Source organism: Zosterops lateralis (assembly GCF_965231275.1).
Source record: "Zosterops lateralis genome assembly, chromosome: 1".
Classification (NCBI taxonomy): Eukaryota; Metazoa; Chordata; class Aves; order Passeriformes; family Zosteropidae; genus Zosterops; species Zosterops lateralis.
Window position 1 is genome coordinate 111,748,601 of NC_139762.1, and position 23,177 is coordinate 111,771,777.

Here is a 23,177-nt window from a genome sequence, read left to right on the forward strand (position 1 = left end):
TCCTTTATGTGGAATATAAATGCTCCTTTTACCAATCACACTCCCCTTTTCCTTAATAGACAGGACATCCAGCAGCCAGGATAGAAAGAAGTTATGAGTTCAAGCTCAAGCTGTAGTCGTTCAATTAGCAACATACACTGTGGCACCATTATTCCACCAACACCATTCTGACATTATTTATTAAAAGATTTTATCAATCAGAAATATGACTTTCATTATTCTGCTGTAATATCTGTAATATCCTGCTGAACTTGTTATTTAAATGTCTTCATGAAATGCATATTAATTTTTTTTTTTCCTTTTCACAGCAAGACTTTCTTTTACAGTTTCTCTCTCCTTAGTTTTGCAAAGGCTCTGTAGAAAATAATGGATTATTTGCTTCTCCAGTTAAACTCCCCCATGTTATTTGCATATTCAGTACATAACTCATTAACTGATTGATATTAGTGTGTTGATGTGAAGTTTTTTTTCTTGGAGGTGTCATTGATAGGGTAGTGACTTTTCAGCACTTTACCCTGTTTTCCTGTGAGATTAAGACTAGGTTTTTTAACATTAGGTTCAAGCCGACTAAGGATGATTGGCATTTCACAGTTAACTCTCCTTTTGTCACGGGTAATTTGAATTATCTGGAATCATGTGCTTTGATTGTATACTATAATCACACAAGTGCCACAGGCTTATTTTTTTTTTTTTTTTTTTTTTTCTATTTTTCCTTAGATTTATTCCTGATTTATTAGGTTTGTTTGTTTGTTTATTTTTCATGTATTTTACTTTGTGTGAGTTGATTTTGTTTTGTTCTTTCTGTCATTCTGGATAACTGACTGCATTTATCTTTCTTTTACCTGAATTCTACAAAGCACGGGGTTTTCATTAGCAACTGACACTAAATGCCTCAGAGAATAAACTCTTTAAGCATAAAAATAAAATTTGTAACTGAGGAACAATAGTATTTTTAAATTTTATAGACAAGTAGCTATAGTAAAAATAATTTTTCATTTGTTTAAATAAATAATCTTTAAATATTTTGCTTATAATGTTTTGCTTTATCACTGCACTGGTATGGAACGAAAGGGCTATTACTGTGTTTCTAGTTCAGAACAGTACCTCCTCTGTTTGTTGGGTCTGAATCAATTTGCATGCTCCTCTGTGTAGGACAGACTTTAAACAGGCACTTAGCGTTCCAGCAGCATCCAGATCTGCATCCTGCGGAATAATCTAAATAAAGTCAATGGCTCCTCAGGAATGAAGTGCTGTTTAATGTGAGTGTATGGGATAAGGACCTAGTTCTTAATTTGGAACACTTCCTTTTGGTGTTAAACAGTTCTAATTTCCAAAACTAAGGAGGTGCAAAGAAACATTGTTTCTTCTTTCATTGCATACAATTTGAAGTAGGAAAATAAAATGCATGAAAGATTATAAGCAAAATAAACAGTGTTATTCACTAAAAAAAGAAAACGTCTGTTTCTTTAGTGGGCTGAAATAAATGTTAAGCATTAGTGATGGTCCTGCAGCAATTGTACCTATAGCAATTCCATACAGCGTCAACCATCATTCAAATGATCATGGAGTACATCTAAATCAGTTGCATCAATAAGTATTAAATATATTTCTTTTTGTGTGCAATAGGAAAGTCTTGCTTTCCAAGACAAAGAAATGTAGCAGGTTCAGTATTATGCTGCTAGCAGATGTCCAATGTAGATTTGATCTCCAGTGCAAATGACCAGAAGTGGGATGAGAACATATTGTGAAACTCAAAGGGTAGAAGGCAGTGTTGTTACTAATCTAAATTAAATCCTTGCCTGTAGAGGGGCTTTATATTATTGGAAGTGCATGCCTCACTTGGAGTAGCTTGTGTTGGAAGATAAGACTGCTGTCCCTCAGCTCAGGTACACCTTTTTCTCCCAGAGCAGTTACAAAATGTCCCGAAAAGAGCTGAATTAAACTGTGTAGGAACCTCATCACTATTGATGGCAGAATTATAGAATATCTTTATACATTCTTTTAGGCATATTTCTTTAATTACATGAAATTAGCGTCACAAAATTTTGCTGTATGGCATTCTAGATAAGTAGTTTATCTGTCCAGGGAGCTGTGGATTTTTTCTTCTTTTTATTAATACATTTTGTTTATTATTGTACTCAGAATTTTTTTAATGCATAAAGTCTAAGTACATGTGAGATACATAAGTTAATGCTATGACAGTGTGCCATCTGACAGGATGGATATTTGAATCAGCTACTCTTTTTTTTTCTAAAAGAATCAAAATAAACTGCAAGCAGCTAGCAAATTGTTAACTACCAGGATAGTTTACATTTTTACAAAATTTTAATTTGAAAGGGTCATAGATTTTACAAAATACTGCTAACTCACCTGATGATAGCATACAAACGAGTCACATTTCTTTCAAGGAATTTATTTCTATGCTACTGTGTAGTAAATGCATTAGTTAATTAAACATTAATAAGTTTTTTTAGTGGTTTGATTTTTTAATTAAGGATCTTCAGGGGAAATTTGTGTGAAGGTCAGTTATAACTCAATACTAGTAAAAAGTGAATGATCGGAGGGGTTTTTTTTGTGAATTGATAGAGGAACTGCTCTCAGAGTAGCATGGCATTTGTCCAAGCTTTTAACTGAGGTTGATACAGTTGTATCTAAATGTAGTCTGCGCTGTAATTGGTTTCTCCATAAAGAAAAAAACTATCAATAAACACCTTTACCAAGGCCAGGATGTAACACTGTCTCAAATTGTTGCACTGCAGCCAGATCTGTTTGCTGATATTGTTAACCACACAGTCATTTTTTTTTTTTTTTAAACTGTATGCATAAAAAGATATTTCACTTTTAGGGTTCTCCTTATGCTACTGTTAAATTGGTTGCTGAAAGATTCATAAATATGTACAAAGCCCATAAAGTATTAAAATATAGTTGTTAGAGATATTTTTTTTAGTTTTGTATTAAATTTTTAATAAAAACTTTATATTAAAAACTTTTAAATTAAAAACTTTTAAACTTTAAATTAAAAAATTTACACAATAGAATGTTTTTCTTGATATTTTATTTTCAACAATACAGTTATTATTGTTTTTTAAGACTAAAGGTAAATTCAGAACACATCACTTAATGAAGACATACCTGGGAAGTCATGAAGTTATTGCACTTTCCTTGCTTGAATATTTAATTTTTTCATACTTCCTGAGAGTCAATTTTATATCTGTTACATTGGATCATTCTCTTTTGAAAATTATGAATTTTCTTGTCATATATTTTTGCGTTGGTAAAACAAGTTCAATTAATGCTAGCAATTTTAATATAGAGAAATATATTTAAAAAAAAAGGCATAAAAGGGTAAATGAAAGTTTTGACGTATTTTTTTCTATTGTCTTTATTTACAATTTTGAGTCTGATGTGTGGCTGAACATTATAAACAATGCCAAAATGAAACTCCCTGTCTTGGAGAGAATTGCAAATAAGTGCACAGATAGGTCACCTTTCAAGCACTTTCCATTCTCGTTACCTTCACAAAGCTACCAGTAAGAATTTTTGGGTTCTTTTATCTTGTTGGTATCTGTCAGGTATTCAGTGGAGTGAATCCATTTTTTCACTGAAGTCGTCAAGTATCTATCAGATGGGGGCAACTTTTTTTTTCCCCTGCCAATCTGGACAGCTTTAAAGTGACAACCTGACAGATGTAAATATGATTATTTAGGGAAAGCCTAAGGCAGCTTATTTTTCTGCAGCTACTTAAAAGTAAAAAGCATAGCAATCAGCTGAAGTTAAAAATGCCATTTATACTGGCAGATTTGAAAGAAAATAATAACTTTTCCTTATTGGAAGAAGGCTTTTCCTCTACAAGGAAGAAAAATTGCAAATCAAAAAGAACTCAAGAGAACCCAAAACACTGGTCAATGGCAGTGTATGATGTAAGGCAGTAGCTGGAAACGGTAGAGAATGTTCATCACAAAACCTAGTTGGAGTTCAGATCCTGATCATGGGTTTATAGGTTTGTTTGTCTTTCATTTCTATAATAAGAAATGCAGTACTTCTGAATAGAATCAATAATATGAGTAGAAATGTTACAAGTAGATGTTTAGGTGAATGTTTCAGCTTTCAAAAATAGAGTGCAGGACTGGGAACATTTTAAAGTAAGAAGAAATGAAGGATTGAGAGCATTTTTTTATTCCACTCAGTGCTAACAGCCAACATGACACCACTGTGTTTGCCATCCCCAGTCTCCAGCCCAGCTGCAGAGGAAAGGGGATTTCCACTTGACCAGGCATGCTGCAGCCCTCCCTTACTGCCAACCGTCTCCAGTGGCATGAGGAACTGAAATAATGAGACAAGCCTCAAAGGCCACATGATAGGAGTTGTTAGCAGATGAGCAAGTCTGTTGGAAAACCTTGTTAACATTATTAATTCAAATTGGAAATGTGACTGACCTGAGTGCTGTGTCCTTTACACTCAGAATGAGTATAAAGCTTGCCTGTGTAAATTAATCCAAAGAAATGTCACTAAGAAAGAGCAAAGCATTACCAAAGAGAGGATAAAAAACCTTGAAAATGTATGCAATAATTAAATAAAATTTAAAAAATTCTCATTATATTTTCTTATTTCAAAATATAGGATTAGTAATAGCTGATAAACTATATGAGAGTGTGGCCTTGAATATATTATGGTATCAAATGTTAACAGGTTGATCTACGAAGTTGCTGCCAACAAATTGGTTTTATCTTTATACTATTACATTTTAAAATTTATGTTCTAATATTTGTCTCCCTTTTTTCCTCCTACATATTTTCATGTCACTGTGCTATTGTAGATTCCTCTCCATGTCTCTTCCTTTTTTCCCACCTACTGTCTTTTGCTGCAAACCATTCAGCTTTTTATCATGTTGTTCCGTATGTAAAAGACCTTGGTCTCTGTTCTGTCCTCTGAAAAGAGAGGTCTTGTTTTCTGTCTGTACTTAGACAAACTAATTCTTCATACCTTTACTCTTGTAAGATGAATATCCAGACTCACCAGATGAATAACCACACACTGGGAAAAAGGTTGAGAAATGGTATATTCAAGTTTCACATGCTGTTAATTCAGTTTTCTGAAGATTTTTTAAAGTTTTTTCATCCTTTTGTTCAACATGTATTTGACTTCTTTCACAGAGACACGTTATTAAATTATTAGATCCCATTAGATGACTGCTTTATATTATACAAGAATAGATAGTTTGAAAAGATTGCTAACTAAATATTCTTTTTAAGAGTTAGTTAAGTAATTATAAACTTTCTTTTACATCACGTACCAGTCAATATGAAATACTTAATTTTTTAAAGTGCTCCAAGATGTAACTTAAAAATAACATTGGCTCTTAACTAAATTTAAATAGTTAATGATTACCTAGTATTCTGTGTTTTCTTTTTGTCACTATTTACTGTTGCTCTGTGCTCACATGGTCGTTCTTCACTTCTGATCTCACTTATGATGACATTTATGTTCCCCAGAAGATCATATGGACTTTAAGGAAAGATTTTAGTAGTTCTTCAATGATTTTTTTTTTTTCAAAACTCTTAATTGTCCTTTCCAGGTTCTTTTCTGAAAGGCATGGAAAATGCTGACAGCATGGCAGCAATTTTTATTTTTCAATTAAGTCATAACTACTTTTGTTCTGTTCCAGGAAACAGCAAGAACACTACTCTGAATCTTGCTTTTAAGGGTCCTAGAAGCTCTAACCTTCCCTCTGTTTGATATGATCTAGATAACAAATGTGAAAATGAAATTACAAGCTCACAAAACACTTTGTGTGGTCTTGATAGTGAACTAAGTATCTTTCCATCTGAACCAAGTTTTATTTTGTAAACTTGGGGATAAAGTTGCTTTTGGAATTTTCAAAACCACTGCAAATTCAATCACAGAATATATATGGTGCAAAAAATAGGGGAAAGTATAAAAATATTAATAGAGAATCAGTGGAACATCAGTATTTTTAACCTGAACACCACAAATAGTCAATCAGGATACTTGGAGCACTTCTTCACTTGTACAAAATGTTTTGCCTTCCAGAGCTCTTGCTGTGTTTTATTAATGAATAGTTGTAAATCAGTTTAAGAACTTAAAACTATTAGACCAGAGAAAAGCATTTTATTATTGTGATTGTTCATTTGAAATGTTAATTAAAGGCATCAGAAGAAAATAATTTGCTTCAGATTGCTGGTTAAACTTCTTTGTGCATTAATCATTATAATAAAAAATACTTTAGATTACAATATAGTGCTTTACAGAGAAGGTATATTCCATTCACCTCGGTTGAAAATGGCACTGAAAATTAGGCTTGGTTTGGGGTTTTTGAGGGTTACATAAATTAAGTTGTATGCAAATCAAAAAGTAAAACTTACTTGGAAAAAGGAGTTTTCTGCCAAAACATTTCAAAGCAAGTATCTACCATCAAAATACTTATTCAAGTTACTTTGCAAGTCAAAAGGGAGGGATTCGTCTAAGTTAAATTTGACATTCTGCCTCTATACTTGATGAAGTTGATTAACACCTGATTTGGACACTTGCTTTGTCCCACCATCATTGAATGCACTTATTTTTCTTTATTAATTACAAAAAAACCAAAACAAACCAAAACAAACCAAAACAAACCAAAACAAAACAAAACAAACCAAAACAAACCAAACCAAAACAAAACAAAACAAAAAAAAAACCCCACAATTTGCTTTGACCAATGGCTGATTAGAGCTGGGGCTTGATTCCAATCCAAAATTCAGGTGTATGAAATGTCTGATGTTTCTAACTGTTCTGGAAAAGTTGTTTCACTGTTAGGTTTATGTGGGGTTTGAAGTCGCAAATAGGGGATTATTAATTGTTTACTAGAGAAATATACAATTTATATGTAATTCTGATTTGTATTTTTAAAGATCATTTGCATGCTTGTTAGCTTACTTGATGTAAAGAAAATGTAGCTACAATTAAGCAAATATTTCTTTATTGTAAGACTGAAAGGTGTGTTGAATTAGCCGAGATTAAATACAATGCAATGCCTTCACTGCGTATAATACGTCACTCAACTGATTTTTTGAAGTGAAATTCAGTTCAGTAACTGCCTGGTCCCAAAATACTTAATATCAACTTTCAATGGAGATAGAAAAGAAACTAGTAAAAATACCAGAGAAAACCATCTGATAAATTATGTTGCACTGGAAAAGTGTCTTGAAATTTTTGTGGTTTCCTTCCTTACTTCTATACAGTTTTGCCTATTAAGAAATCTTCTATACTAGCATGCATTTTTTTTTTTTCACATAAAAAAATAATGCTGAACTCCAGTGTCAGATGTTTCTAGTTTTCTGTCAGACAGCACTGGCAAACTCACAGAAGACCCTGGATCAGATGTTTCCAGGACTATCTTGAGTCTACCTTTGCTTGAGTGAAAACAAAAAACTGTGGTTTATTGACTCTTTTTTATGGGTATTTTTTAATAGGTACTTATGAGCATGTTGGTCTAAGGACAACAGGGACAAAAATATTCTGCAGTTTTCTATTACGTTTTTTTAAAATATAGCTTCAGCTTAGAATATGGTCAGATGCCAGTACTTACAGTGACTACTGACATATCATGAACTACAAATTTTATGGAGTTACATGTTTTTCACTGAGAATATTACTTTGAAATTTAATCTGTATGTGTGTTGTCCTTTATTCCATTCATGGTTGATGTAACACTAGCCAGTTCAGCCAGTTTAGTGAAAGGTTGCTATTTTTCAATGTCATCTTAGCACAAGTGTGTTCTATTTGATTTGAGCGTGTATAACAAAAAATACCAGAATATATTGACTAGAGCATACAAGTCAGGTTCCTGTTCTTGACTTCATGTTCAATGTAAGCTGGAGGTGGAAACAAGATGAAGTTAAAAGGAAAAATACAGCTCCCAGTGGAGCCACAGCTGAGTGTTTTCCGTTCATTTATGTAAACTCAGTGTCAGACTGTGGCCTATATTGGTTTATCCTGAATGTATTGTCAGCACCATTACCTGCATCTGATACTGTGACAGACAAGAGGTTTTCTAAGTACAGTTTGTGGCCTGAACCCAATCTGTGGGAACTGCATCATGAAAGTTCCTTTTTAGTTGTTTATGTTAAAAACAAAAATTGAAATGTGTGGCTATTTAACAACAAAACACATACCTTTTTCTTAGAATAAATACTTGCAAGCATTTTATGTTTTGAAAGCATTAGCCTTAATGAATAAATGGTAGTCTAATTTGAGGCAATTCATTTTGTCTTTCAGTCCAAAACATTGGATGAGTTTATGTTTGTTCTTTCTGCAGTTACGCAGTTCATATTTGTCACAAACTTGAAAAAAGAAACAAAGTGACTTGATTTTCACCAAATTTCTAAAAGAACAGTTTTCCAAAACTTTTATCTGGTAGTTCCTTAATTTTCCTTTCTGTAAATGAAGTAAGGAAGAAAAAAAATACATCTGTATGTATTTAAGCCTTTCTGTCACTGCTACATTCCCTGATGATCTGTTCAAATCTGACTGACACTGGCAATCTCTGCTGATTATGCTGAAATAAATACAATTAAATGTAACATACATGCAGACATATGCCATGCAATAGATATACATGAGTATAAAATCTAGACCACATGTAAAGGACATCCAGAAATCTATAAAATTGGTATATTTGAATCAGGATATATGGTATATCTGCTAATAAGGTATTTTACCACTACCTAAATGTACTAATTCTAAATGTTCTGTGGTTATAAAGTCAACAGGCAGATTAGGAAAAAAACCAAAAAAATTTGTTTTGTAAATGTTCATGTCTGAGACAGACAGTTGCCTACAGCTTTTATGGCACAAATTTTTAGACAAGCAATAAAAGGAAAAGATGAGCTGCTTTTAATGATTGTAGGTTATGGGTTACAATTTTTAAACCATTGCTCTGAGATCAACAGTAGCTGGTTTTGTATCAGTTTCTGGTGGTTTTGGCTTTTGTTTTGTTTGTTGGTTTTTTTTTTTTTTCAGTTTGGATCATTACTGTGCTTTGAAATGAATTCATGCAAGGTGTGCACTTGTTAGGCTTTGGTTAACATCAGTGAGTGGTCTTGGCATACACAAGTTGTTTTTGTTTCAGATGAAACTGAATTGGGAAATGCACTGCAGGAGAGCAGTGTATGCACTTCAACGTGTAACGATCAACCTGCATGTGGGACCAGTTTAGAGCTAGTCAAGGCCTTACCCTCTGAAATGTGTGTGTTGTACCATAATTGTCCAACTCCAAAGTTCTGGTTTTTATGCATTGCAATACTTGCTAGGATGGTGTGAATTGAACAAATGATTTTTTTTTTTTTTTTTTTTTTTGAGACAGGATCTCTTCTTTTCATCCACATTTTGCCTTTTTCCTGTGGAACATAGGTTTCCTGGGATTTTCAGTTCAGGAACTCGGAACTTCATTAAAACAACAAAAATCAATGTTGAAAAACCTTATTGAAGTATGAATATAGTTGTTGTGGCAGAAGACATTAAATCTAGCAAAACTTGATTTTTTTTCAGGAAAGAACAGTAACAATTAGACGACAGACTGTAGGAGGATTTGGATTAAGTATAAAGGTAAGATGATTTTTTTGGTCTATTTATTCCATATTACACAGAGCCTGTCTTTGATATAACTGTTAATGAGTGCAAGCTATTTTAGAGGACTAGAAACAAGACATACTCTTGTATGTTAGATACTGTTACAGCAACCAGAATTAGGCTGACCTATGGAATGGAAAGTAGTTACTCCCTTAAAATTCAAGCTGATCAACTCTGTAATTAGGTTTGATACAAGAGTTGAGAAGTATTTTCAACTGTATAGACTGCACTTTTGTTCACTTTTATCCACTGCAATTCATTAGTGGGACAGAAAGTGTAATTGCATGCTTGTATTGTTTATTTTTCTGTAGATCAAGCCCAGACAGCAATTTATCATGTTACCATAATTTTGCTTTTGTCAGTAAGGTTTAAGAATGTGTACAAGTGTAGGTGTTCCTTACTAGGAGAGGGAGGAAGGGTTAATTATTTTTTGTCATTGTTATCTCTGATTTTGAAAACCTTACTTTAGCTTTGAATCTGAGTGTAGACAACACAAGATTAATTTTATCTTCTAAACCCAGCAGTTCTCAGTCTCAAGATAGCAATGGAAGAAATGAAGTGTACTTCACATGAATGCAAAGAGGCCTAAATTATGCATATAAAGTGAAAGTATAGATTTTCCTATGAACATCTGCTAGTACTGACCTTATAAGTGACTCATAAGAAAGATTAATGCGCATTAGTGTTGTCATTGATAAGAATATGACTGAATAGAAATATTATTTTTTAAAACTGTCTTAGTGCGCTTGCTGATATCTTGTTGACCCATGAAGACCTCTGTTCAAGGAAAACTAATTGTTATTTTGTCACCAAAGTTTCTCATCAGTTTGGTAAACAACATTAAATTTTTTTTTCCTCCGGTACCATTATATGCTACACTATCAAGTATGTGGGTAAATGAGGTTTTATTTAGATGCTGCTAAGAAATAATTGGTTACAGGAAGGACTTTAGATGATTGGAGAGCAAATCTCAAGACTCAAACTTGATTTTTACATATACTTTACAATGAGTTATCACTTACAATTAACATTGTTGACAATCTCAAGATCACATTATTTAAATATTATGTACATTGCATAAAATAAAATATCATTTAAAATATAAATTAAATAATTACTGTGCAACAGTCTTTCTTAAATTAGTAGAGTTTTTTTATTTTTAACTTTTTAGAGTAAAATATTTATTTTCTAGGATTATTTTGTATCATAGATATTTTGATCAAAATTAACCAAAGTATTGGAAAGGTGAAGATACATAAAGTCAGGTGTGAATAGAAAATTTCTAGTTTTTTGAAATAACTAGCAATCAGGTGATGAAATCCCTTCAAAAATGTCATTAAAGAGCAGAGTTCTCTTTAAAAAAATAAAACTCAAACTTGCTTGAATGGCATAGATTAGATAATGAAAATGACAAGTTGAATTCTGTGGTCCAGGACGTTCTGTTGATGTGTTTTAGGTAGTATGATTTATTACTTCAAAATTACTTAATTTTTTAAAAAAATCAATGTATGTGGGACCTTTTTTGCTAGGTCCATTTATTCATAGTTCTGCATTCTCACAATGATGGATGAGCAGTTGGATAACCAACACAATAAAAAAAAATGTAATCAAATATTACTATTTTAAGCTAGTGTAAGAAAGAACTTAGAATGGGAACATAGAATATTTTTTTTTCTTTAGTTTAGTAGGCAAACTTTATGAAGACTCGCTGAAATGGACTTTTTATTTATGGCATGAACTGATATGTCAGTTCCGAATACTCTGAAAAGTGCCAGTTTTCTGTTTAAAATGTGTCATTCAAACATGGTTTGCTTCTTGTGGATGAATAAGAGTTTGCTGCTATGTTTTTGTTCTATTTTGTAAGATTCCTGAACTTTGTTAAATAACTTCTATTTGTTATTAATTTTAAATAGAAATATAATTATTTTGAAGTTGTGCCAGAAAGCAGAGGTCTACAAGTCACCCTGAAAGAATGAGAAGGACTGAGGTGCCTCCTCCTTGTGTCAGTAACTTCCATAGCCCCTTGAACTACAGTAGTTTCTTACTACTCGCAGACTAATTGAAGATAGGGGTTATTTAAAGACTTGTTTTCTGGCTGTGGTGTGTGTCAGAGGATGCTGTTTATCTGAGGTGTTAATTATAGCAGTACAGTGATTAATGACACTGACTTTAGAATACTTGCTTGGGTGTTGTTATGAATTTGCCTGGTTTTGGCAATTGGGTCTGGGGCGTTATCACGTCTTTATTTTTCTGCTAACTTAAAACATCCATTTACTGTCAGAAATCTCACATGAAAAAGTCACCTTTCAACTTTTTCTTGAATAAATTTTGAAAATGTCTTTCCCCACTGCAAGTATTTTGAACCTTTGGAATTATTCTTTTTCTGAAGAGCAGAGAACAAATTTTTAATCATTCCAAAATTAAACTAATTATATTTTTTTACTGGTCTATGAGGAAAACTCAACTCTTATAACCTGGGCATTCCAACTATATTTGTAAAAATCGGAGATTTTACTAACTGCTTAAAAGAGCCCTGATTGTAAGGTTGACCTTTTTTCCAAGACCTAAACTTCAGTCCTTTAAAAAATAGATTATAATCCACTCTTTTAGGGTTTGAAAACCTGGTGTTTGGCTGTACATCTTAGCTGAAGTTAGTGGTAAAACTGTGATTGAATTTGAAGCAGACCTACTCTGATTTACGTTCTTCTGAAGGAATTATTTTCTCTTTTCTGAAACCTCAGGTTAATTGTTTGTGTGTGAAGGAATAGCCATGGACATAGATGTAGAATTTGGGAAGTGTAGTATTTCAGTCATTTATCACATTTCTGACAAGTTTGAGATGCAGAGCCTTGACAAAAGATGCTGCTGTTATTATTTCTGAAAGAGCATCCTGTTTTTCAATAATTAGAGTGTAGTGTTCCTGAAGAAATAGGTAACAGAATCGATAGTTCATTAAACAAATTGAGATTTTTGGTTACAGTCTGACTTCTGGCTACCAGGACTCAGTACACTGCCATTATCCTGCCTCTCTTTTGATCATTCTTTAAAATGGTGATCTCAGATCTTCTGAGATTCCAATTCAACTCAATAAAAAATTCAGTGTCCATAGAACTTAAAGGTATTTTTGCTTGCGGAAATGCTTCAATTTAGTATGAAGTCATAGTCCCCTACATTGTCTAACTCTGATGATGGTAAAGTCCAACAATTAATCTGATTTTTTATAAACTCTGTTTTTTAGAAAATAAAAAAAACTAATTTCCTTGTTATACTTAGAACCAAAACCCTCCAGCCTTTGTCAATAAAAGTTGCTGTTTTCAATTGTCCTATTTTTTATATGTCAAAAACTTCTGGAATAAACCTTCACACATAAAAACTGGGACAAGAAAAAATCTTTAGGAGTGTGACGTTGGAAAGGAAGTGTGGGTGACCTCTCACCAGTAGAGGCAAACATTCAGGATCAGGACTGTGACCTTCAAACAGCTGCCTTTCCCTCTTCTAGCAGGAGCACCTCCACAGGTGGGCAGCTACTGTTATCCCAGACTTATCCCTGCTTAAGGAAAAATGACAAAGAAAATTCGCTTGACAAAGATCACTGTTAGAGTCCAGTCAAAGTCTGAGCCGTTTAGTCCTCAACACCACTATTTGATGTATTTCTGTCCATCCTCTGGTCTAAGGTTATAACTACATGTCTGTACTAGAGGAAGAGAAAATTTAAAGCAGTGAAAAAGTTTCCTCTGTTCCTAGTGGTTTCTTCAGAAGAGTATCCCCTGAGACTGTAAAACAATATTTTAGACATGCATACACTTTTTCCTCAACAGGAAAGAGAATCAAGTATGGATAATGCAGGATGCAAGGCTGCAGTGTCAACCTGAAGCAGTATTCAACAAGATGTTGGCAGAATATATTCAGTTTGCTGCAAATTGCTAACAGTGACTGAGTATAGATAGCTGGCCAACTATTTGCCGTTTCATGTTTTGATTTTTTTGTTTCCTAGAATAGGAGGCACTACATCCTTTTACTAATTTAAAAAGAAGCATTCATGCAGGTCAGACTCTGATGCAATGAGAAGGGATAATTCTCTTCAGTAGGACGCTACTGAAAGCTTTCTCAGATCTGTAGTGTAAATGGATTTAGGTGGATTCAGTACAATGAGAGAGGAGCAATCATGTTGTGTGCATTGCAGTCTGGCTTAGTAATAAAAGTAATTTCCTCTGTTAATGGAGCCTCAGGTCTAAGGCAGGGAGGCCGTTTTAAACCTTACACTTCTTTTCTGGGCTTTAAATATCCTGGATAGTGCAATATGTGTGCAACATTGAGAGTTTAGGAAGAAAGCGACACAGTTATTTTTTCTGTTTGTTTGAAAAATTTTGAAGAAATTAAATTTGAATGTGACTAGAAAATTTGGAGGATATCGGTTAAAACTTACAAATTTAGTGAGCTTGAACTCATCTGCAGTGAAGCCAAGTTTTACTGTTGCTGTTCTTCTGGTGAAAACTACTGAAAGATATTCAAGAAGAAGCAATGCTACAATTTAATTAGTCTGAATACATCTCTCAGCCTAACTGAAATTATGGTAACCTCTGGTTTTTGTGGAGTCAATTCTCAGTCTGTGCTAGAAGTACCGATATGTTCCGTGCTTGTCAACACTCATCGTGTGCAATACTGGTAGAGCTTTACCTGTACACATATAATTGTTGTAATATTACTGAGATCCCTATTAGCTCAGTGTTTTTAGGTCCATTTGCATTGATAGACACTAGCAAAAGGAACATTTATCCTATTTAACATTCTGTGATTTGAAAGGAAATTAATCTTTACTCCATTACAGAAAGAGGTGTTGAATACAGGAGTCTGTTCAGTGTTCAGTTTCAAACACTTCAATATTGCATGAACAAGGGATGTGTGCTGTTTCTTACCAATTGAAATACCTATGTAGGTCCTTTTGACAGCTTAACACTGGGTGCCTGGACCTAAAAAAGCCATCATTTCCAAAGTAAAACCTGTCTGCTGAAAGGAACAGTAAGCAAACCTTTAACCAGGATTCCTAGGCAAAATTACAGTGTGGCAGACATTGGTTTCTGGTGACCTGAATTTGAACAACTTGCATTTGAGTGCATGCTTTGATAGTCTTGGTAGAGGAAAATGTGTTTGTGTCTCTCTGTATATTTGCCTTCACCTTCCTTTGAATTTCCTTTTCATTTAAGATTTATTTTTATTACTCTGTTCTTAAGTACCATAAATGTTTCCAGTCCCAACAGGATAAATTGAATGAAGCAACAGCATTGAATTGTTGAACTGTTGAAACTATCATCTGGCTTTCCTTTATTTCTCCCCATTTATTGAACACCTACTGTTCCATTTCTTAATGTTTCTTTTTCTGTTTCTTGTTACTTATGCCTCTTTGTGCTTGTGTGACAGACAGAAACAAATAAAGGCTGCTTTTGAGAGGAAAAGTGCAAACCTTCTTTCTTGTGCTTTTGTTTACCTCCTTCTTGCCAGCTTGAAAACTAAGTGGTCACAGTGTGGTTGCCATTGTGATTGGATGTCCATTCTGCTTTTACAGGACACATGTCATATAGTAGGCTCTCCAGAATTCACAGAAACTGATGTCCTTTTTCTTCAAATCTGGTAGAGCTCTGAATTCACTTACTGAGCTAATGATGACAACTGAGAACTTCTTTATGTGAGACAATAAGGAATTAATGACAATCAAATATTCATTAAAAAAAGAGGAAGTGCAGGATCAGAGTTATTTGCTCAGTCTCTCTAAAAACTGAATTTAGAGAAAGAGTAGAATATAACTTTAAGCAAAAAGATATTTTTAGTTACTGACAAAGATTGTCATTTATTCTGCTTTCAGGGTGGAGCAGAACATAATATTCCAGTGGTCATTTCTAAGATTTCCAAAGAACAAAGAGGTGGGTATCAGGTATCAGCTTATTACACTGTACTTTAATGTTCCCTTTAAAGAAAGGTGTACTTAATCTTGAGATTCTTCAGTCAGTGTTAAACAAACACTGGTTTTGAACCCTTTCTCTCCCATGTCTTTATGATCTCTCTCTTCCTCAGAAACTTTTTCTAAAAAGCACAGAATTGATATTTGGAATAGTTTTTAAAGTCTTCGACATATATATATATATATATATTTATTTAGAAAAGATTATTGTAAAGCATTATTTTAAGATGAGAAATAGGAAGGTATTGGTAGAATAAAAATGTTTAATAAATTTAACAAAAGGCAATGATTTAGTGGCTTTGACTTCACAGTAGTTATTTTCTGGAAGCTGTAACAGATGAAACGTTTGGCTCTTAAGTCATGGTAACACAGCAGGAGAATACATGACTTTTTAACCTGGTTAGTCAGATAGTGTTGAGAGTGAGTACTGCATAAAGTCTTGACTGTATTTTTAATAATAACAGAGTTGGTGCTGAATTTCTTAACTGGCAATGTTTCGAAATCATTGGAATGATACATGGATAACAGTTAAACAGCTCAAGGTGTGCACAAGTATCAGGGAGGAAGGTTGTGAACTACGACTAATATTGTATACTTAATATCTTTGTTATGCTTGTATGTATTTGTGTAAGGCCAGAAATGTAAACTTGGAAACATTTCCCTCCATCTGTAATGCAATAATTCTAGAACTCAGCTTCTCTTCAACTCAAATGTGCCAGCATAAAAAAAAAAAAAAAAAAATCTCATATTCACCCACTCAAATTAAGAGAGATATGGAAGAATCAGCATATTGTGAGCCAGAAGCCAACCCTGAAAGGTAGATGTGAAAGTTGGAGTTAGGGAGAATGAGTAGTGTGGAACGAGCCCCAGAGGAAGGCAATAAGGTTAATCTTAAGAAGTTATACTTGTGACTACATTTTTTTCAGTATACATGTAACTAATATGTGGAATATATTACATGTAGTAGCTATTAAAATGCTATTAAGCACTGCAGGAAAAATAAGAAAGATATACTTAAGTTTAATTGAGCATACTGAAATGCAATTTTATTTCTGTCATTATTTTTTTTGCTGCAATAGCTGTTGCATTGTTTCTATCCCCAATACCTAGCTGTGATACGATCTTCATTACTGCTTTCATTAAAAATACTGCTAATTTTTAGAGAGCTAGTTTTGAGGAACATCTCTTTTGTTAGGAGACTGCTGTCTTGAGATATAGAAAGTGTCATGCTGTGTTCCTGGGCTAGAGAACTTTGATACAGAAAATGCTGTTTGACCCAAAGCCTATGCCTCAAAATAAATCAGAATGTCTGTCCTGGAATAATTTAATCATCCATTGTTAAATAGAGCTAATAGGACCATTCCTTCACACACAGACTTGAGTATCATCATTTTGTCAATATTGATTCCAGTTTTACAGCTCATGTAAATAAGTAAAGTTTTTGGATCAAGTCTGATACTAGCATTTTTCAGACAGTATCTTCTTGATGGTATGGAATACTATAGGTAATAATCTCATGTAACCTGTTAATACTCTTTATTCTCATGATAGGGGTTATTAATGTCTTTATAGACAATTAACAAATCCTCATTGTATTTCTGGTATGCTTATAGAGTGTATTTAAATGAGATAGCTCTGAAATGGGACACATTGTTTAAAAATTGGAAGCATAAAATTAGATTTTATAAATGTCAGTGTTGCAGCTTTGTTTTAAAAATCACATGCAGTTTTCCTGGTGATTTTTTACAATATATTGATTTTCTAGCTCTTCAGTGTATGGAAGTGCTATCCAGCATTAATAGTCCCTGTTATTTATCAGAGTTTATCAAAGATACAGGATCTAAAGGGTCCTTTATCTTTGGTAAAAGCTTAAAAATTATATTTGTTATTCATAAGTAGGAGTGTCCATGTTTCTTTTTTCTCTTTGTAAGAAATGATCTATCACAGGCAAATAAGACCTAGTCCTGCATCATTTTCTATTCAGAAAAATATGCCACACCTTACCAGAATGGCTGAAAGGTGCTAGTGACTGATGGATGAAGTTTCATAGTCGTGTGCTTGGGCTGAATGGCCTCTTTTATTGTAACACTGATACACCACTATTTTGGGTTTAAAAAAGAAAACACAAGTTATTTATTTGGAAGATTTATGTTGGGGGTTTTATAATGTTTTTGTTTGAAATTTTAAAAGATTATGAAAAAACATTAAATTAAATAAGAATTCATGTACAAAAAAGGTTGGATGTTTTGTACAAAGTGAGTGAAAAATATGCTTTCTGTTTTCAGCGGAACTTTCAGGTTTGCTCTTTATAGGAGATGCAATTCTACAGGTGAGTAAAACTGCAAATTATTTTGTCCGTATTTTTCTAGAAAAGTGAAATGAAATCTGTGCTTATGAAATGTAGAGTAAGTCTTTTCTTTATCTTTTTAATAACAGATTAATGGAATTAATGTGAGAAAATGCAGGCATGAAGAAGTGGTGAGCTTTTCTGTTTTTTAGTCTACTTTTTGTGTTTTGTAGTTGCTGAAATGATAGTGTACATTGATAGCAATGCAGTGGTATCAGCTGTTTTATTGTTATTCTTAAACAAATATGACTGTACCTTCTAACATGACAAGCAACAAAGTGCAATCTTTTCTTCCTGAATTTGTGTAATTGCTCTTCTCAGATAGGCTTTTCTATATTAGAGGTGATTGTTTTATTATGAAGATTTGAGCTGTACATATTCCAGCATTTCTTCTTCCAGCTAATAGCTGTCAAATTTCAGCAGTGCTACACCTTTCTGGCTGTGTGGGGTGATTTTCATTTCAACAGCTGTAATTTGCACTGTGTTGGAGATTTGTTGTTTGGTTGCTTTTAATCCTATTTTAAAAATGAGAAAAAAACCATTCATCTGCCACTCATCCTCTGCCTGTTCCTTTTGAGGGTGCTCTTTAGTTAAGATGCTGTCATTTTGGGCATAAAATAAAATTTTATTAAGGAGATTTGTTCTAGAGAAGAAATTTTTGAGATGTCTGTAGTAAGCTGGTTCCACTGGTGAATCGCTTTGCTAAATGCATCATGTACTTTTGTCATATTTGACTTTTTGATTCTTCTTAAGTACTTTCAGAAACAGAAAACTGTTTATTTCAGAAAATAATGCCAGAAATTAGATTACCAAAGAAATTACCTTTAAGTCCTGTTTAGCTCCATGGCATTTGTACCTGTATTTTTAAAATAATGTTGTACTGATATATTTGAAAGCTTATCTTGCTGACTCTTCCAATTCAGGGATGCTCTTTGTGTTCCATCCAGCATTCTGCTATATGACAGATCATCAAACATGTGCTGTTCAGGTATAAAAAGCAGGAGTTAATAAAGATGAAGTTCTGATGAACACGTTCAGTGCAGGCTGAAAGATTAGATCACTGCACTGTTCTTCAGTTTGCTTTTGCACACTTGTTTCCTTTTGGAAATCTGTACTGCAAATCCTTCTTTGTTCTTCAGAGCCTTCATCATACCCCCTTCTGTATATACTGGCTAATCGTTGTATTTATATTGCTTTTAATTTTTTTCTGTGCAACAGTGATCAGGTTGTAAATATTTTATAATTTTCCTGCAGTTGGTTTGTTTAATATGCATTAATATGGCAAATATCTCAGTGGGATTAAAATATTGGAATTTAAATGTTGGAATTACAAAACATGAGAAAGATTTGTAGCCTTGTACACTTGAATGTGTATTGAAAACTAGCAAGGATGTCAGGATTTTATTTTCTGTTTTCTGAGACATTCTCTTAACCCTCAAAATGATACATAAATCTGTTGGGTGTTTATGATAAGGTTGAAACCCATTCACAGGAAGAAAAGAGATTTTGGAAAAGCTGAAAGGGGGGATTGATATAGAGTAGCAAGTGTTATCATGTTAGATTTTTATTTATACCTTGTTTATCTAACATAATCCACTTCTTAAACTCCCTGTAGATAATTCTCTATGAAATTCTCTACTATAAAAAAATGGTATCTTACCAGTTTTGAATGTGCATTTATGTATTTGCAAATAGTTTAGGAATTTAAGAAGCAAATAAATTTTAAATTAAATCCTTATTTTAATTAAGAACAATTTTTAATATTTAATAGCAAATATTGACTAATATTTTTAAAGGATCAAATGTCCATATGACATTCTACAAACGAAAATATGCATAACAGTTATAAATATATAATATAAACAAAAAAGACACAGTAAATGTACTCTGATAGTCCATTTTTTTAGAAACATTCACTGTTGTATGCTATGTGTTTATGGACTAAATTTGTTGTAAAGCTGCTGTGATGGTAATATGTGTAGTTCTGCATTGTGCAGAACTGTATATATAGTATATAGGGTTTAGGCTTAGCCCTCTGTAAAGAGTAAGAACAACAACTGGTGTGCCAGCAGGAGTCACAGGTAGGGTTTTGCCTGCAGCAAGTCCTTTGCAGCTTGAGTTGTTCCGGGACTTCTGTCCTGTGGGGTCTTTATCAAATACAGAATCTGTAGCTCTAATATCAAGGTAATGTAGAGAAAATAGAAGTGTTTGGAGCCTAGTTGCTTGCAGCAGGAGTTGAAACTTAGTTTTCAATCCATATTGCATATAGGTACTTTGGAAACGGTTCTGCAAGAGACATGGACTTGTAGCTTTGTTTCATTCTGATTTTTTCTGTACCTAATTAAGGCTTAGCAGGTACAATGTTCTATAAGGATATGTTCATGTTGGGTTGTCTTAATGTCTTAGAAAATAATAATTGTAAACCAGTGTGCAGTTTTTTTTCTGTGGATAATGCTGAAGATAACCTGTAGAAAATTCAGGCTTGTATCTGCAGTGTCATATTTAAACATATGTCATATCTTCATAGGTCTGCAGTGAAAAAATCTGTGGCATAATCACTGCAGCCTGTTGTATGAAATTGATCATTAGTTGACCCTGGTATTTCGTCTTGCTATACTGATAGCCATACTATGTATATAAATGATTTGAGCTTCAGAATTATGTAGTTTAATCAAACTCATGGCCTGTTTCATAGCAGGGAGAATCTTTTCCCAGTGTACAGGGGTCTTAAGTTAATGTAGTGGGCACTTTGTTGTCTTTGTTTCATTACTTTTTTTACACTAGATAGATAGATAGATAGATGGACTAATAGACTCTCATAAGCCTAGATAGGTAGGTTTAGTCAGTTCTTAGTGTACCTCACTGGAAGCCTTTACATGGTTCCTTTCTGATTTTTTTTTTAGCTTCAGGTGAGTCACTTAATCTTGAGCTTAGTTTTCTGCTTGTAGAAGGTGAAAATGTTGTTCATGCCATGAAAGCACATGATGAGTTTCTGTCTGACTGTCGGCTTGTTGTTTCTCTTGGGTTGGAAAGAGCCCCAGCTGAGTACAGCATGACATTGCTTCAGTCTCAGTGCTCTCATGTGGTAAAGTCAAGTCATGCTCTCTCTGGTGAAGTGTCAGTGCAGGAAGAGGCTGTGGAAAAAAATAAACTAGCAATTATCTTAAAAAAGTATCTCAGCATCTCTCAAACTGGCAGTCTAAGCCCAAAAAATGTGATATGAACTTGTATGTAGAATAAGACTCCATTATATCTGTTTAAATACATTACTTTGTGCTGGTTTTACTCAGGATGTTTTAATTTTTCCTTTTTTAGTAGACTCGCCTTTAAATTTCTTGTAAAATTACAAGAATTTTACAAGAAATTATAATTTCTTGTAAAATTACAAGAATTTTAAAAGGCTGAAATTAGGATTATTCACAGACAGCCCTATGAGATTATGCTTTTCTCTAATTAATAAGGTGCAACAATGCATAGCTTGTCAATCCACACACCTAGTGGATGTGGTAATCCACTGCAATAGATATGATTATTCTTAAGGCTGGAAATTAGTGTATTTCTAGCTTTTACCTCCATTTGTTGTCCAAGCATAAAGATGGATAGACAAGCACCAGCATAATACTGTTGTATGCATGTTTTTGGTGGTTCTGGGTCTAGCCACTACGTCACTAAAAATGGACAAGATTTTGAGAGAGAGTGAATGGCCCTTGAGCCATGAGTATGTTAGTTTACTTGGATATTACCAAAATCCTTGTGTTGGTTCTACTGTTCAGGATTGTAGTGCACCAAATCATCTAGAACCAAGGTAGAATTCCAGTTGAATAGAGGCTGATTAAGATTGTCTCTGTTCTTAATGTTGTGAATAAACGTCTCAGGTATCAATAACTATGGCTACATACCTCTTTGGATCTTAGCATCTGGGTTTTTTTCTCTTAGGAAATAGAAGAAATTAAATTAGTATGGATATGATGCAATTTCTTATTTCTTCTATTTGGGGAACATCAGGGCTGTAACTCTGCTGACTCTCCATGTGTCATTTATGTTACATGAAAATGACAGTGTAGGGATTGCTGTTGCTTAACTGCAATCATCTGCAGCTAATGAAACTCTTACTCCATCCTTTCTCTTTAAAACTGTGGTCTTGTTCAGACTGATTTTTAGAACTCATTATGAATAGTTTTGGCAATGTTTTTCATAAAGGTTTTAAGCAGAAGAGTGGGCATATTGTATTTTTAATAGATCAAATGATCTGAAATCTCCTTGATTTCCTATCTTGACTTTGCAGATGTGTCTTTTGATAAATGATGTTTTTATTTTATCTTTGCTTCCTTAACTATAGGAATTAGACTAGACTATTATTTGATTTGGCTATCTGACTTCTATGAAGTACTTCTAAATCTTGTGGGAAAGTATCTCTGCATTAATATTTTGCAGTTTCATGAAGTGATAACCGCAACCTGCAAACAGAGACTACCACTTTGTCATGTTGCAGAGATCCTGTACTTTATAACTTATGGCACAGCCATTTAATCCTTTCCCCTCTAGACAGAATGGCGACTTTAAACGTGGAAGCTGCACAGTCAGTGCTTCTAAGACTGTAATCAATCTGCAGTCTTTAACTTCTGAATTCAAAAGTGAAATGTAAACTTTCTGGAAATCCAATACTTCAATGGAGATGCTGTTTTCTATCTCAGACTTGAGTAATAATAATAATAATAATAATAGTAGTAGTAGTAGTAGTAGTAGTAGTAAACTGATGTCAACTTAGCTACCCTGGTGTAACTAATGAAAATACCTGTTATTGAATATCCTAATTCTCATGAAATTTGAACTAAATAATCTGTCAAATATTTCAGCACTGATTCAAAATAAGTGTTCATCAAGTTGAAAAGAACCTAGATGCTGTAAATAGTTTACTGCTTTCAGCTGTGTGGTGAAAATTCCTGGAATCTGGATATATCCTGGAGCAGTATTCTTAATATATGTTCATCTGCTTTTCTAATCTGGTTTTAGCTATTTTTTTTAATGTTTAAATAATTTTTAAAATTGTGCCCAATTCAGTAAAATTTTGAATTTATTCAAGTACTATAATGTTATACTTTTAAAATAAGTTAATATGTTGCTAGTCTTCCTAATTTATATTTTTTTTTCAAGATACCCCTAAATCTATTAGTTATTTTATTAAGATTTCAGCTTTTAAAACTACTCATTATTATTGCTGACTTTTAATAGAAGGGAGTAGAACAT

At 33.4% G+C, this 23,177-nt stretch overlaps 1 protein-coding gene across 2 annotated transcripts in view; it reads left to right on the forward strand.

Annotated features, from left to right (window-relative positions):
• Positions 1-23,177, forward strand: part of SNTG1 (syntrophin gamma 1) — a 307,633-nt gene that overhangs the window by 170,694 nt on the left and 113,762 nt on the right. Inside the window, exons 4-7 of one of the 2 annotated variants that reach the window (XM_083877299.1) lie at positions 9,547-9,603; positions 15,488-15,545; positions 17,869-17,912; positions 18,020-18,061. In XM_083877299.1, the coding sequence (XP_083733425.1) occupies positions 9,547-9,603; positions 15,488-15,545; positions 17,869-17,912; positions 18,020-18,061 (201 nt within the window). The remainder of the gene's footprint in view (positions 1-9,546; positions 9,604-15,487; positions 15,546-17,868; positions 17,913-18,019; positions 18,062-23,177) is intronic. The other variant, XM_083877300.1, reaches the window with a different exon arrangement.